At 35.5% G+C, this 15472-nt stretch overlaps 1 protein-coding gene across 1 annotated transcript in view; it reads right to left on the bottom strand.

The window, feature by feature from the left end:
- SLC9A9 (solute carrier family 9 member A9) overlaps nt 1-14052 on the bottom strand; it is a 1902281-nt gene extending 1888229 nt beyond the window's left edge. The window contains exon 1 of the mRNA XM_053710011.1: nt 13790-14052. Within this exon, the coding sequence (XP_053565986.1) occupies nt 13790-13964 (175 nt within the window). The 5' untranslated portion in view covers nt 13965-14052. The remainder of the gene's footprint in view (nt 1-13789) is intronic.
- Nucleotides 14053-15472: the final 1420 nt, after the last annotated feature.

The following is a 15472-nucleotide window of genomic DNA, read 5'->3' as shown; positions in this document are numbered from 1 at the left end:
ACTGATTAAACTAAAATCACATAACCAATCAAATTGAATATGAGTCCTATAAACTGTCCAAAATACAGCAATACATCCTCTTTCTTTTACTGCATCTGAAAGATAAGTATTGCTTATAATATTGTCATATTATAAAGTTTTTATCGTTTTTTCGTTTATTGTCTATAATAAAAAATTTTATATTGTATAAATATCTTTTGTTCATCTTATTTTTTATTTGTCTCTTATTTTTCTTTTATTTTTCTTTTATTAATATTTGTGTGTCTATTTCGTTGGTTTTATCTACCTGTCTTGTATTTTCCCCTTCCGGTTTTCTTTGCAATTATCGCGACCGTTATTGAGGCTTCCCTTGCTTTATTATCCATGTTTTTTCCCCTACTACGCTGTACAACTCTGACCTGACGTCCATCTTGACTGTCTCGGTCCCAGTGCGCATGCGCAGTCTCCTTCCTTTCTATTGCGCAGTAAAAAATTTCCTTCCCCGCCTTCATTCCGACAATCAGCTGTTGCATGTCGGAGGGCTGTTACTTTGTTTCCGTTGACTAACGCAGTACATATTTCAATTGCTAATTGACATTTAGTTCTTTTGGTGGTCTTTGTCTCCATCTTCTGGCCACTCTTATTATTATTATTATTATTCTTAAAAGTTTTTAAACTTGATTTCTTTATTTTGTGTGGATCACATCTTGGGGTCAATATATTTGTAAAAAATTTTAATTGGTATTCTAAAAAATATATTTATATTGTTTAAATAATTTTTTTTATTAATTCAGTGTAATTTATATTGATTTTAATTATTTTTTATATATTTTAAATTATGTCTCAATCTTCAGATTTGAACCCTCTTAATTCAGAGGGTGTTCAAAAGATGATTGACACATCAATGAATTCTATGCTTGAAAAGATTTCTTTATTAATTAATAAATCAAATAAAAAGACTTTAAAAAGAAAAAGGCCTATTTCTAGTGGCATTAAAACTAGTAAAAAATTACTCCAGAAATCTCGCCAGATTGTCTCTGGTTCTGTCGTTCCTGGCAGGAAAGGAAGGAAAACACCTGCAATTCCCTCTACTCCCAAGAGGTTACTTATGGGAGAGGCTTTGGCCAATGTTGATGTTTCTGAGATTTCTGATACGGAAGTCAATTCTGATTCCTCTTTGGACTCTAATAAATCTGAAAATTATATATCTAATTCTTCAGATAATTCTTCGGACTCTCCGAAGATTAAAAAATTTAAAAAAGCTCTTAAAAAATCTAAACATTTAGATTCTTCAAAAGTTAAATTTTTTGATTGCCTAGGAAATCCTAGGTTTAATGCAGACGATCTGCACCACCCTAGATCTGCGGAGTGGTGCCCTTCGTCTGATATTGCGGAATTCATTGATTACCAGTTACGTCAACCTTTAAAAAGGGACTCTAGAAATAAGATGAGGGCAGAATGCCCCAGACCTATTTTGCCTAACAACGCTGGTATTACACCTGAAGTAGATCCCAAAATTTTAAAATTCATAGGGTCTCCAGGTTTTAAGTTAAAGAAGGGCATGGACCGTGCTTGGAAAATTTGTCAAGACAAAATGCTTGACACTATTGGTCCTTTAGCTAAGCTATTTGATTTATCGGAACAAGCTGTATATGATAATTCATTGCTTGATCCGATTATAGTCAGAGAATGGCTTCAGAGAATGCTCAGCTTTCTGGGCAATGCCAATTCTGCCATGTATTCTGAACGTAGAAGAAATATTCTTAGACGTATCGACCCCAAGGTGTGTGATTTCGCAATAAATGAAATCCATACAGATACTAATGGCCTTTTATTTGGAGACACATTTATTAAAGAACTTAATAGTTATGTAAATACCTTCTCTAATTTGAATAAAGTCCGCACATCTATGAAAAAGATCTTTCATCAAGAACGTTTTTCTGACCAGGCTGGGAAAGGTAGAGGCCGCTTTCCCGGCCGTGCCTCATATCCAAACAGGTCTCAATTTACCAACCAACAATTTAATTTACAAAGATCATTTCAAAATCCAATTTCCTCAAATTTCTTCCCATCCAGAGGAAGATTTTGGAATCCCAGACTCCAACGTTCGAGGCAAAGATCTCGTCCATCCCAAGGTAAACTTTTATTTTCCTCCTTCTCAGAATTCTTTCCAAAACTTAGTAGGGGGCAGATTATCTCTTTTTGCTCAAAATTGGAAGTTAATAACTTCAGATCAATGGGTTCTTCAGACGGTTTCAGGTCTTTTTATAGATTTTATTTCTCCTCCAGTTCAAAAATCTCTTCCAGTTCCAATAAAATTTTCTGTTCCAGACAACATTTTAGTTCAAAAAGAAATTCTAAATCTATTAGAAAAACAAGCAATAGAACCAGTTACAGATCTTCAAAATTGTTTTTTCAGCAATCTTTTTCTAGTGAAAAAGAAAAATGGTCAATTTCGCCCTGTTATAAATTTAAGATCTCTAAATGCCTTTGTGGTTTATCGACATTTCAAAATGGAAGGTATTCATCTTCTCAGAGATTGTCTTCTAGACAACGATTTCTTAGTCAGATTAGATTTAACAGATGCTTATCTCACGGTTCCGGTAGCTCTAAGTCACAGGAAATTTCTCTCCTTCAATTGGGAGGGAAAAATCTGGAGATTTACTTGCATGCCTTTCGGTTTATCTTCAGCCCCTTGGATTTTCACCAAATTGATGAAACCTATAATTACTTGGCTTCGTCTTCGAGGTGTTCGTCTTATCATTTATTTAGACGATATTTTGATTATGAATCAAAATCCAGTTGTTTTGAATTCTCAACTCAACCTTACTATTTATATTTTAGAAAATCTGGGCTTTTTAGTCAACAAAGAGAAATCTGTTCTTTCTCCAACCAAGTCTCTAATCTTTTTAGGTTTCCTAATAGATACAATGAAATCTACTTTAAGCCTTCCCAGAGAAAAAATTGTGAATATCAAGAAAGAGATTTCAAAAACTCTTTCTTTGTCTTTAGTTCCCATCAGGACTATAGCCAGAATAGTTGGGTTACTCTCATCCTCTATTCAGGCTATTTTTCCTGCTCCTCTTCATTACAGGGAACTTCAACGTCAAAAAATTTTTCACCTTCAGAAAGGCTTCTCCTATTCCCATCTCATTCCTCTTTCTTCAGAGGTCAAAGAGGAACTTTCGTGGTGGCTTTCTCATATAGAAGCATGGAATGGGAGAGCCATTTTTGGAAAAGCTCCGGATTTAATTATAGAATCCGATGCCAGTCTTACGGGTTGGGGAGCTCGTTGTGGTCCTTCAATCACAGGAGGAAAATGGTCTTCAGAAGAAAAACATTTTCACATCAACTGCTTAGAACTTTTGGCAGGCTCTTTTGCAGTCAAAAGTTTTGTAAAAGATTCTTTGCCTGTGTCCATTTTACTCAGAATGGACAATATTTCGGCAGTTCGCTATTTGAATCGTTTAGGTGGTACAAAATCGAGAGATTTGTCAACTATTACGAAAGAATTCATTCATCTTTGCTTGGACAGAAATATTTCTGTAAGAGCGGAATATATTCCAGGTTTATCCAATGTCGCGGCAGATTGGGGTTCTCGGTATCTGACAGATTCCAGCGACTGGAAGCTTCATCATCAAGTTTTTCATTCGCTGCAATCTCTCAGAGGTCCCTTTTCAATGGATCTGTTCGCTTCGAGACTGAATCATCAGATTCGTCCTTATTTCAGTTGGCGTCCAGATCCGGAAGCATTGGCGATCGATGCATTTCTTCATCCTTGGCCTCGTCAGACAGCTTATGCGTTTCCTCCTTTTTCAATGATTCAGAGGACAATTTCAATAGTCCGTCGAGATCTTCTTTCAATTCTTCTCATCACTCCTCTTTGGCCATCTCAACCCTGGTACCCATCTCTTCTAGAATTGTCTGTCAACCATCCTCTTCTTCTTCCTGTTTTTCCTCTTCTGTTGTCAGATCCAGAAGGTCATTCTCACGATCTTATCATTCAAGGATCTCTTCGTCTTATAGCTTGGTCAATTTCGGGCAATCTTCTTCTTTCAAAGGTTTATCACAACAAGCTCAAGAACTCCTTGGGGACTCCTTGGCCCCCGGGACCAAAAAATGCTATTTTTCCGCATGGACCAGATGGTCTAGCTGGTGCTTGGAAAGGAGTTTGGATCCCCTTTCAGTGGATATAATTCATATCATTAATTTTCTCACTTCTCTTTTCGAATCGGGATTAGCTTATAGAACTATCAATGTTTCTAGATCTGCAATTTCAGCTAAACATTCTTTTATTAATAATTTTCCTGTGGGTCAACATCCTTTAATTTGTAAAATTATGAAAGCAATTAAACTTAAAAGACCTCCAACTCCTAAATATTCTTCTTTTTGGGATGTCGATCTTATTTTCTCTCTTTTTAAATCTTGGCCTTCTAATGAATTTTTATCTTTAAAACAACTCACTGCAAAATTAGCTACCCTTTTGTGTTTAATTTCTTTTCGTAGAGTTTCTGATGTCAGGGCTTTAGATTTTGATTCTAAACGTTTTACTCCTGAAGGTGTTACTTTCTTTATTTCTAAAAGAACTAAATCTTTTTCTACTTCTATTTTCTATCCTTATTTACCTTCAGAACCTCTTCTTTGTGTGGTTGTATGTCTCAAAGAGTATGAACGCAGAACTTCTTCTTTTCGTTCCCCTTCCTCTAATCAACTTTTGTTATCTTTTATTCCTCCTCATCATCCTGTCTCTTCTACTTCTATAGCCAGGTGGGTTAAATGGGTTATGAGTGAAGCAGGTATTGATGTTTCTTTTTCTGCTCACTCTGTTAGAGGATCAGCCGCTTCTAAAGCATTTTTGAAAGCTGCTACCCTTCAACAAATTTTGGATGCAGCTGACTGGTCTTCTGATTCTATTTTCAAACAATTTTATTTTAAACCCATTGAACATGCCTCGCTTAATTTATTTTGTTAGTTGCTTTAAACTAGCAAAATATGAGTCTCTGGTCTTGTAATAAAATTGGGATTATCCTAAGTTATGAAGGTATAATCTAGATTTTATTAAAGACACAGAGACGATTATTTTCCCTCCTCTGTTATATATTGTGATATATATTATTCCCACCCTTAATGTGTTTTATTATATATTCTAACATGTATGGTATATTTATTTCAGTTATCAACCAATAATAAAGATCTTCTTCTAAGAGACTTTGTTCCGTCACATCTTCGGGAAAAGTCAGATCTTCTATCAAGTTTTCCACATCTTCAACAGTTTTACAGTTGTTCTTCCATCCTTCCGGACAAGTTGAAGTTCTCTTCATGGATGATTTTTCTCGTCAAACTCCTTCTCTTCATGGTTTTCTGCTTCCTGTTCGTTTGGAGTTATTTCTTCTTGTTGGATCTTCTGTTTCCTTCTTCAGTTTCAAAGAAAGAGGATGTATTGCTGTATTTTGGACAGTTTATAGGACTCATATTCAATTTGATTGGTTATGTGATTTTAGTTTAATCAGTTCTCTATCCTTATTGGTCACTGATTTATTGTTTGATTTACTGTCTACTTTTTAAATTTGACAGTTTGTTGTATTTTATCTATACTTTAAATACTGCATTTTATTAGTAAAGAAAGAGAATGCAAAATAATCGTCTCTGTGTCTTTAATAAAATCTAGATTATACCTTCATAACTTAGGATAATCCCAATTTAATGCACTGTATTGTAAGTAGTTAGAATTCTAGAGAGTTCATATATCTATTCCTGCCATATGCACAATATCTCAGCCATACTTGACCTGCTATACAATTAAGCTTATCCTTAGCTTTATATTTAGATATGGCATAAGAACCCACCAACCTCACTCTAATTCACTTCAACAGAATCTTCCCTTAGACTGCATGCTCCATGCCTAGCTGTACACAGCTGGGACCATGAGATTTGCCCATAGAAATGTTTTTGTCTTAATAGCCCTCACTACCTTAGTTGACCATATTTGAGGGTAGTGAACACCCCTTGGTATGTATCTCCTGCAACTGATTTGATATTTCCAACTTTTTGTACTATAGGCCCTGTAACTGAAGTTTGGACATATATCCCTCTATTATACCACTCCTGTTCAGTACAGCCCCTATAAGTGTATTCCCACAGAATTAAGCATATACTTTCTTATAGGACCTAGTTAGATCTCCCTAGGTTATGGCTAAGAATAAAAAAAATAGCTAGTAATGACTACCATTGTTTGACGTTTTCTCCACAGGTTCAAGCTTAATTTCACTCTTCTATATGTTTAGAAGGTTTCTATAATATTAAAATACAGAGATTTAACATTTGAGACCCTTGTATGGTCTCCTCACACCAAGATATCTTCCGTTACTACGATTACTCTCCAGGTATCAGAGATCAAAAAGTAACCGTCTAATTTTGGTGTATATATAAGGTAATTTTAACATTTAAAACAATGATTTAATTTTTTCTCCTATGATGTTATATGTTACAATTAAAAACTTACTACAATGGTAATGAAAAAGCACCTACCATTGAAAATTATTTTCATATTTCTATATATATATATATATATATATATATATATATATACCTATCCATACTAACATTGCCCTCCTTGCATGCTATCCTTTATTTTGAGGAGGATAAATATGACTTTATCTTAAAAATATGAGGTATTACTATGTGCCCAAGAGTGGCCCTCTAGTTTTATTTGACTAGTTTTATTTGACTCCCTTCGTTTAGACTACATTAGCAAACATGGGCCCAAGAGTGGCCTTTAGTTCAATGAGAGGACCATTCCACGTAAAAAAAATAGGTTATCTCTGTTTAAATCTGCTTCAGACATACTTGTATAATTAGGAAAAGCTGGCAATACTTGTATGGCAAATCTTGTACCGAATTGTTTGTGTTGTGGTTGACCAGATACTGTCTGTAACATTTGAAACTCAATAAAAATTATAAAACAAACAAATAAAACTGACAAATACCACACAGCACTGGTCCTATTTTCGGGACCTGCAACTATAATGAAACCCTGTCACCCCTCTGGCAATAGAAATATATCATTTGAAAAAGGTCATTAACTGCTAGCCTCCTTGTGATCTGTTGTTGGTGTCAGTGAAGTAGTGATGTGCCTGTCATAGGAAACTATAGGGCTGCCTTTTAAAAAAAATCCAAGCACATCACTAGTAGTAAACTGGCAGATATTGTTTAGAAAATTAGAACTTCCCGGGGAAGTGTCTCCATTATAATACAAGTTACTCTCGTGGTACACCTATATATTTGCTATGTATGCAATCACCATTTATAACAATAACATTTGAAAAATAATTCCAGGGACACTTTGCAGCAGAGCCTCACCCATTTATGGTTTGCATAGCCCCGCCCACTCAGAACAACCCACAAAACATGCACATAAAATTCTAGTAGTGTAATTTAGCCATACTGGTTGCTTAAAGGGACAGGGAAGTTTAAAATAAACTTTTGTGATTCAGACAGAGCATGTAACTTTTAAACTCAGTTCTAGTTTATTATCTTGGGTAATTTTATTAAAAATGATATATACCAATCCTCAGCAGAAGCATTGCTCTACACGGAGCCACTGTAGCTGTTGATTGGTAGCTACACACATTTGTCTTTTGTCCTTGGCCCTTCAGCATCTGTATAGCAGTAAACCACGAAACACCCTAGTTTATATAGATATATAGATAGCTCTCCCTATCATCCATTGAACAATATACAACAAATGATCTGCTATCAGCTAAAGCAAAGAGACACTACTCCTTACTAATTCTTCTAGATCTTTCTTCTGCTTTTGACACAGATGACCATCCTCTCCTCTTACACATCTTTTGGCATCCGAGACACAGCCCCTCTCCTGGTTTGCTTCCTTTCTCTCAAATCACTTTACATTTAACAGCATATACTCTGATCTTTGCCTCTCTCAGTAGGAGTACCGCAAGGCTCTGTCTTTTTTCTATCTATACATCCTCCCTAGGAAAATGTATACCCCCTATTGGGTTCCAGTACCACTTAAATGCTGATGATACTTAAATCTATCTTTCCTCTTCTGATATCTCTCCCTCTTTACTCAGATTGCCAACTGTCACTTTGCAATTTCCTTCTGGATGTCCTCAAACTACCTGCATCCTACACCTGACATTTATCTTACAGTTGGAGACGCTATTCTAAGCGCCTCACTCAAAGTTCACTTGACTCTGAACTCACATTCACTCCACATATTCAACTCTCACCAAATCATGCTGTGCACATCTACTTAAAGGGACAGTCAACACCAGAATTGTTGTTGTTTAAAAAGATAGATAATCCCTTTATTACCCATTCCCCAGTTTTGCAAAACCAACACTGTTATATTAATACACCTTTTACTTCTGTGACTAACTTGTATCTAAGCATCTTCTGACCGCCCCTAATCACATGACTTTTAGTTATTATCTATTGACTTGCATTTTATCCAATTAGTGCAGTGTCTGCCACTAGCCATGAGCATGATCACAATGCTATCTACATGGCCTACATGAGCTTGCTCTCCCCTGCTGTAAAAAGTAAATAAAATAGAGGCGGCCTTCCAGGGCTTAGAAATTATGCCTTTCTAGGTTTGCTTTCAACAAGAATACCAAGAGAACAAAGCAAAATTGTTGATAAAAGAAAATTGAAAAGTTGTTTAAAATTACATGCCCTATTTGAAAAATGAAAGTTTTTTTTGGACTTGACTGTCCCTTTAACATCTGCAAAATGTAACCTTTTCTCACGAAAGAAACCACAAAAATACTAATTCATTTCCTAATTTTGTCACACATTGACTACTGCAATCTACTTCTAAACAACCTTCTGAAACACTGCCTCTCCGCCCTGTAATCTATCAAGAATGCTTCAGCTAGACTCATCAAGTCGCTCCACTCTGCCAGTCTCTACACTGGCTCCCCATACATAGAGTACAATAAAAAGTATTAACCCTAACCTATAAAGCACTCAACAACCTCACTCCCAACTATATTTCCTCTCTCATCTCCAAATACTCCCCAACCTGTCCTCTGTGATCAACCTCTGACCTACGTCGTTCCCCTCCTATTATCTCTAAGTCCCTCTCACTCCTCCATGACTTCTCATGCACTTCTCCTGTCCTCTGAAACACTGTACCGCGCTCAATCAGACTGTCTCCAACCTTGTATAGCTTCAGACGCTCTTTGAAAACCAACCTATTGAGAGTGGTTTCCTACCCAAAATAAATCTTGATCTGCCTTGACTCACTGCTGCGACTACAAGCCATCTGACAAGCTACCCCTTATGTCTCTACACCAGAGCTTTCCAAACTTTTTATGTTGGTGACACACTTTTTAGACCTACTGTACATCATTTTGCGACACAGTAATTCCGTTGTACTAGCAAAACAGGAGGTTAAACTAACTTGTTTTAAGAGATATGGAAACATACACAAATTATATAATAACGAAATGTATTTACAAGTAACAGTATGTGAGTATGTGCAAGAATTTAAAAAAAGTTTAATACCACCAATAGCTACTTACTATTTTAATGGGATGTATGAGGTTGATGGGATGAACACAGTTTCTGAATATTTGGTGGAATATTAGATAAAGAAACTCGCATTTTATCATCAAGCATTTTTAAGCTTCCACTTCCTATCCATATATCAAGAGCAGGAGCAGCAATGCATTACTGGGAGCTAGCTGCAAAAAAACAAATCACTTTGACTTCTGACTTCAGCTCAGCGTTTAGGCTGCTGCCCTCAGAGCTCTGCGAGTCCAACTGACTAGTGCCCGTGCTGCAAAGACACTGCTGTCCCACTCACTGATTGCACATGCAGTCACAAACCAAATAAAGAGACTACATGTGCATTCAGGAGCGAATGTGCCGCCATAGGGAATAGTTTCAGTTCCCACTGAGCTGCGTGAATAGGTTAAGATGATCTGTGACCCACTAGGTATCAATCACGTGTCAATCATGTGATATGCGTAGCAGGCAGGCGTAAAGTTGGAAACCAAAAAAAATAAAAAAATAAACGTAAAAGAAATTAGTGCTGAAGCAGGGACACACCTACACACTGCCGCCGACACACTAACGTGTCACGACACACAGTTTGGAAAGCGCTGCTCTACACCCTCAACCTGTAGACTGTAAGCTCTTCAGTCTATACCAGTTTTTTTGTCTGTTATGTATTTGTATGTTTTTACAAATCTTATCAATGTATACCCCATCTCTGTACCCAGCACTACAAAAATTGGCAGCGCTATACAAATAAATGATAATAATAATAATAATAATAATAATAATAATACAATCATGCATTTCCTGTTACCACACAAAAATATTTTATAGCTGCTCTTTCATATGGAGGATAAACATTTTGAGTGATACACCCCTTTAAAGGGATAGAAAGGTCAAAATTGGAATATCTATGCATGAATTTAAATTTTAAATAGAAGAATTTTTTCAATATACTTCCATTATTAAAAATGCTTCTTGTAAAAGTTATTATTGGCTTTCAGCAGCATACACACATATACTGAGAGGGCCTGTGCAGTGGCATTTATGACACAAATTAAAGGGACATTAAGTCTTCAAAGACACAATACACACCACTCTGAGCTTGAGTACTGGTGAACGGACCCTCACAGCATATGTGCATATGCCGCCAAAAAAACAGTAGTAACGGTTACTAGAAGCATTTTTACAAATTGAAGTATAATACAAAAATGCTACAATTTCACATTGAAATGCACCAATGCATGTTTAAGATTTGACCTTTCTATCCCTTTAAAAATGCTCAAATGCATTAGACCATTTTACTTTTAAATTTGATTACTCAGCACAAAGTATCACTCAGACATTCTTTACTTTCTTATTGCAAAGGATGTTCTGAGTCATCGTTTGTACTCCCACACTTGTTTAGGAGTAAATAAATTAAATGGTAATCTTGGCTTGGGGGCTCCAACAGAGCCCATATATCCCTTGTTTTAAATATAGCGAGATAAGTGCCAACACATTTAAAAAGGGAAGAATTCACTCTTTTAAAGGGACATGAAACCCAACATTTTTCTTTTATGATTCAGATAGAGCATACGATGTTAAACAACTTTCTAATTTACTTCTGTTTCTTCGTTTTCTTGCTATCCTTTGTTAAAAAGCAGAAAAGCTACGGAATGTCCACATGTCTGGAGCACTATATTGCAGCAGTTATTCAAGAATGTTATACATTTGCTAGAGCACTATATGGCAACACTATTTCCTGCCATATAGTGCTCCGAACACCTAACTAAGTATCTTTTCAACAAAGAATACAATGGGAACTAAGCAAATGTAATAAAATAAGTAAATTGGAAACTTTTTTAAAACTGTATGTTCTGTCTGAATCACAAAAATTAAAATGTTTGGGTTTCATATCCTTTTAAGTGAGGGGTCATTTGCCCCCCTAAGAAGCAGGTGACCACTATGAAGAAACTATAATCATATGCTTGATTAGACACTAGGGATCATTTATATGGAGGGAAAAGGGTATTGCTGACTTCTACATATTGTACCTATACCATTTCACAAAAAGTAAAAATACTACAATATATATATTTTAGCGCTGCGGAATCTGTTGGCGCTCTACAAATAACCGATAATAATAATAATAATAATAATAATATTACAGCTTTATTAGTTGTAGGTAGCTTCAGAAGCAATAAACAGGTGTCAAACAGAATCTCCAATGACTCTTAGAACAATTCATATCTACTGCTTACCATAACATTAAAAGCAAGACACATATTGCAAAATAATACTATAAATATTCTAACATCAAAAACAATAAAATGATATCAGTATTTTTAAATCATACTTTTAAAGGGACATTAAGTACGACAAATGCTCTTATGTGGTATATGCAAGCAATAATAAAAGTATCTATGTATTCAAACCCTGCTTAAAAGGGACTACTCCAGAATTATTATTGTTTAAAAAGGTAGATAAGACCCCTTTAATACCCATTCCCAAGTTATGCACAGCAAACACGGTTATATTAATATAGTTTTTACCTCTGTTTTACCTTGTATCTAAGCCTCTGCAGACTGCCCCTTATCTCAGTTTTTTTGACCGACTTTCATTTTAGCCAATCAGTGCTGACTCATTAATAACTCCACAGGAGTGCACACATATTATCTATATGACACACATTTCCTAGATCTGTCTAGCTATGAAAAACTGTCAAAATGGATTAAGAGGCGGCCTTCAAGGACTTAGAAATTAGCATATGAGCCTACCTAGATCTAGCTTTCAACAAAGAATACCAAGAGAACAAAGAAAATTTGATGATAAAAATAAATTGGAAGGTTGTTTAAAATTGCATGCCCTATTTGAATCATGAAAGTTTAATTTTTACTTGACTGTCCCTTTAAGCAATTCCAAAATAGCAATGCACAACTAGGAGCTAGCTGAAAATATCTGGTGAGCCAATGACAAGAGGCATATGTGTGTAGTCACCAATCACCATCTAGCTCCCAGTAGTTCATTGCTGCTTCTGGGCTTACATAGAGTCTCTTAAAAGTGCATTCTTTGTATGAACCATGATAAGTTTATTTTAGATATATATGTGTGTGTGTGTATATATATATATATATATATATATATATATATATATATACACACATATATATATATATATATATATATATATATATATATACACACATTTATTTTATTTATTTTTACATATATATATAATTAAAAATATATCAATAATTGTTACAACAATGACAAAAAAAAACTTAAAAAAAAACACGTCTAGCATATTTAGTTGATATTCTTTTCATTATTATTATAATCATCATTGTTATTATTATCAGTGTTATATATTATTATTCAACGTTATTTTCATAGCAAAATTGGAGAGAAGTCCTAAAGGGATATTAGGAGCACAGTCATCTTTCTATCAGAGACTTGACAAAAGAGTTGACAAAAATAGTTATTCCAAACTATTGCTCCAATATTACTACTGCGGGAGCAAAAAAAACTTATCTTCATTAGCAGTCTATTTCTTGTGCAGTCTTTACTTCCTAATAATGTTATATGATAAAATAAATCATTTAGAGTGCTAAATATAATTTTACATTATTATTATTAATGATATTATTTCCTTTATTTATAAAGTATCAACATCTTCCACTGAGCTTCAGTATATTCTAAAACATTTGAAAATTAAACTATTTACAACCTTATTCCAAGGGGAAGAGTGGTAAATATTACTGAATACATTTAATGGACTCCTGTAGCTAAGGTCAAGGAACTTAGAATATGTAAAGGCTGTCATGCATAATGCAGAGCAAAGCTGAAATAAGAGACTCAATTCCCCTCTGGATGCATTCGTTACTTTACAAATAGCATGTGCTTAGGAAATAACAATGCTGTGGTTGCAACATTTTCTTGTGAGGAAAGCTGGATGAGGTAGCACCATTTCCCTCTTCCTGTTTGCAATCACTTTTCTGTCTCTCAGAAAGAATAACATATTTTGTGATATATGTTGCTGCTTAACCATTTTGCTGCCAGAGAGAGAAGTAAAACGTTTTGTTATGTCTATGCAATACTAGACCCTCTCTGGCACAGAGGGAGTTAATTCATTTGCAACATGCCAGCAACATATTGCCAAACTGGTCTGGCATCCAGGCTCTGCAGCACAAGTAATAAATGCACATTTCCTCCATAGCGTGCTCCGTGTACAGAATATGATGAACACTTTTGTAGTGAAACATAATAATGATGAAAGAGATCACTTTGGGAGATAATCACTCACCGTACACCATGGCGCCTCCTGTTTCATGCAGAAATCTAAACCTTCTGTTTTTAAAGAGCCAGATAGTCAAGATAGTTAAGATGAGCAGAAAGTTAAAAACCAGCAACTCCAGAGCTCCCTGGTGCTGAAATATATCCAGCATCTTTGCAGACTTAGTGCTCTTCTTTTGCTCCATCCTGCACCACTACTTCTGTACATACAAATGGAAAAGCAGCTCCACTACATATGCAAAGTTGGTGCCAAATAACCATATAACGGCACCCAAGGAGGGGTTATCAGCTTGCATAATTTCAAGGAAGCTTCTTTATGGCAATGCATGCTGGGATTTGTAGTTCTGCTCTTATGATAACTAAACTTTGTAAATAGGTATTATGCCTGCGCCATGACTACAATTCCCAGCTCAATTTCATGCACTCTGCCAGGTACACTGTGCCCAGGTGATGGTTACCTGGGCACCGTACATCGTACCTACATTTACAGTCAGTTCTGAGCAATGATAAACACTGTGTTTGTCTTATACAGTAAGACAAATTGTGCAAGCATTCTGTACATTAATTTACATGGTATTAAGTGTTTGTTGTGGCACAGGTTACTCAGACCGTAACTGTAGATGTTTGTTTGTGAATTAACTTTTCTATACCAGTATTTAGCTGCCAACAAGAAACTTGGAGGCAAAAACAATTACCACTTTAGTTCTGTAGTTCATTTAGAAAAAAAAAATTGTCCAGTAAAATGCACCACCAAAATATAGAAAATTCAGTGCAACTTGTGTGTGTAGTAAAAATAATAATAATAAATAAATACAAATAAAAACCTGAATAAGTTTTTTTAGAAGTTTTGCAGAACACTGAGTCATGCAGGTTTTCTACCAACTGACAGTTAAAAGTTATGTTTTGTCATGGGATAAATAAATAAAATAATAATAAAATATATATAAACTCACCAGGCTTTCAGTAAATCACTCAGTGCTTATTTTTGTAATGTTAAAGGGTTTAGGTATCCCATCCTTCAGACAAACCACAAAGTGAAACCAAATTACCTTTCATACCCTATTTAAAAAAAAATAATAAAAAAAAAGAGGCAAGAATTGTACAGGTGCAGAGTGATTAAAATTCTTCCATGATAATGTTTTACGTCCGATCGTTAACATTTGCCCCCGTCCTGAAGGGGTTAAGCCATCTGTAAACAGTGTTTGCAACATTGTTTATAGCAATGTTAAACATAGTTACAAACATTGCTGCCATAGACTGCTACAGATACGTGCACACTCCTAAGCTATTATCAGCATACCTAGGTCTTCAACAAAGAATACCAAGAAAACAAAGCAAATTTGATAATAGAAGTAAATTGGAAAGTTGCTTAAATTAAATGCTCCAGGGTCGATTTATCAAATGTCAGGCGGACATGATTCACTGTAGCGAATAATGTCCGCCTGACATCACTAAATGCCTATAGCATACGCTGTCAGCATTTATCATTGCACAAGCATTTCTGGTGAAATGCTTGTGCAATGCCGCCCCCTGCACATTCGCGGTCAATCTTAAAACCTGCTTCTTAACTCCTGTTTTTGGCGAGCCGGAGGGCTTGCGCAAAATAAGCAGCTTCTGCTGCTTGGTAAATCGGCCCCTCTGTCTGAATCATGGAAGTTTAATTTTTACTTTACTGTCCGTTTATGTTCAGACT

Source organism: Bombina bombina, chromosome 4, assembly GCF_027579735.1.
Source record: "Bombina bombina isolate aBomBom1 chromosome 4, aBomBom1.pri, whole genome shotgun sequence".
NCBI classification, from domain to species: domain Eukaryota; kingdom Metazoa; phylum Chordata; class Amphibia; order Anura; family Bombinatoridae; genus Bombina; species Bombina bombina.
The sequence above is the reverse complement of the archived record's forward strand: the minus strand, read 5'-3'. Positions and strand labels throughout refer to the sequence as shown.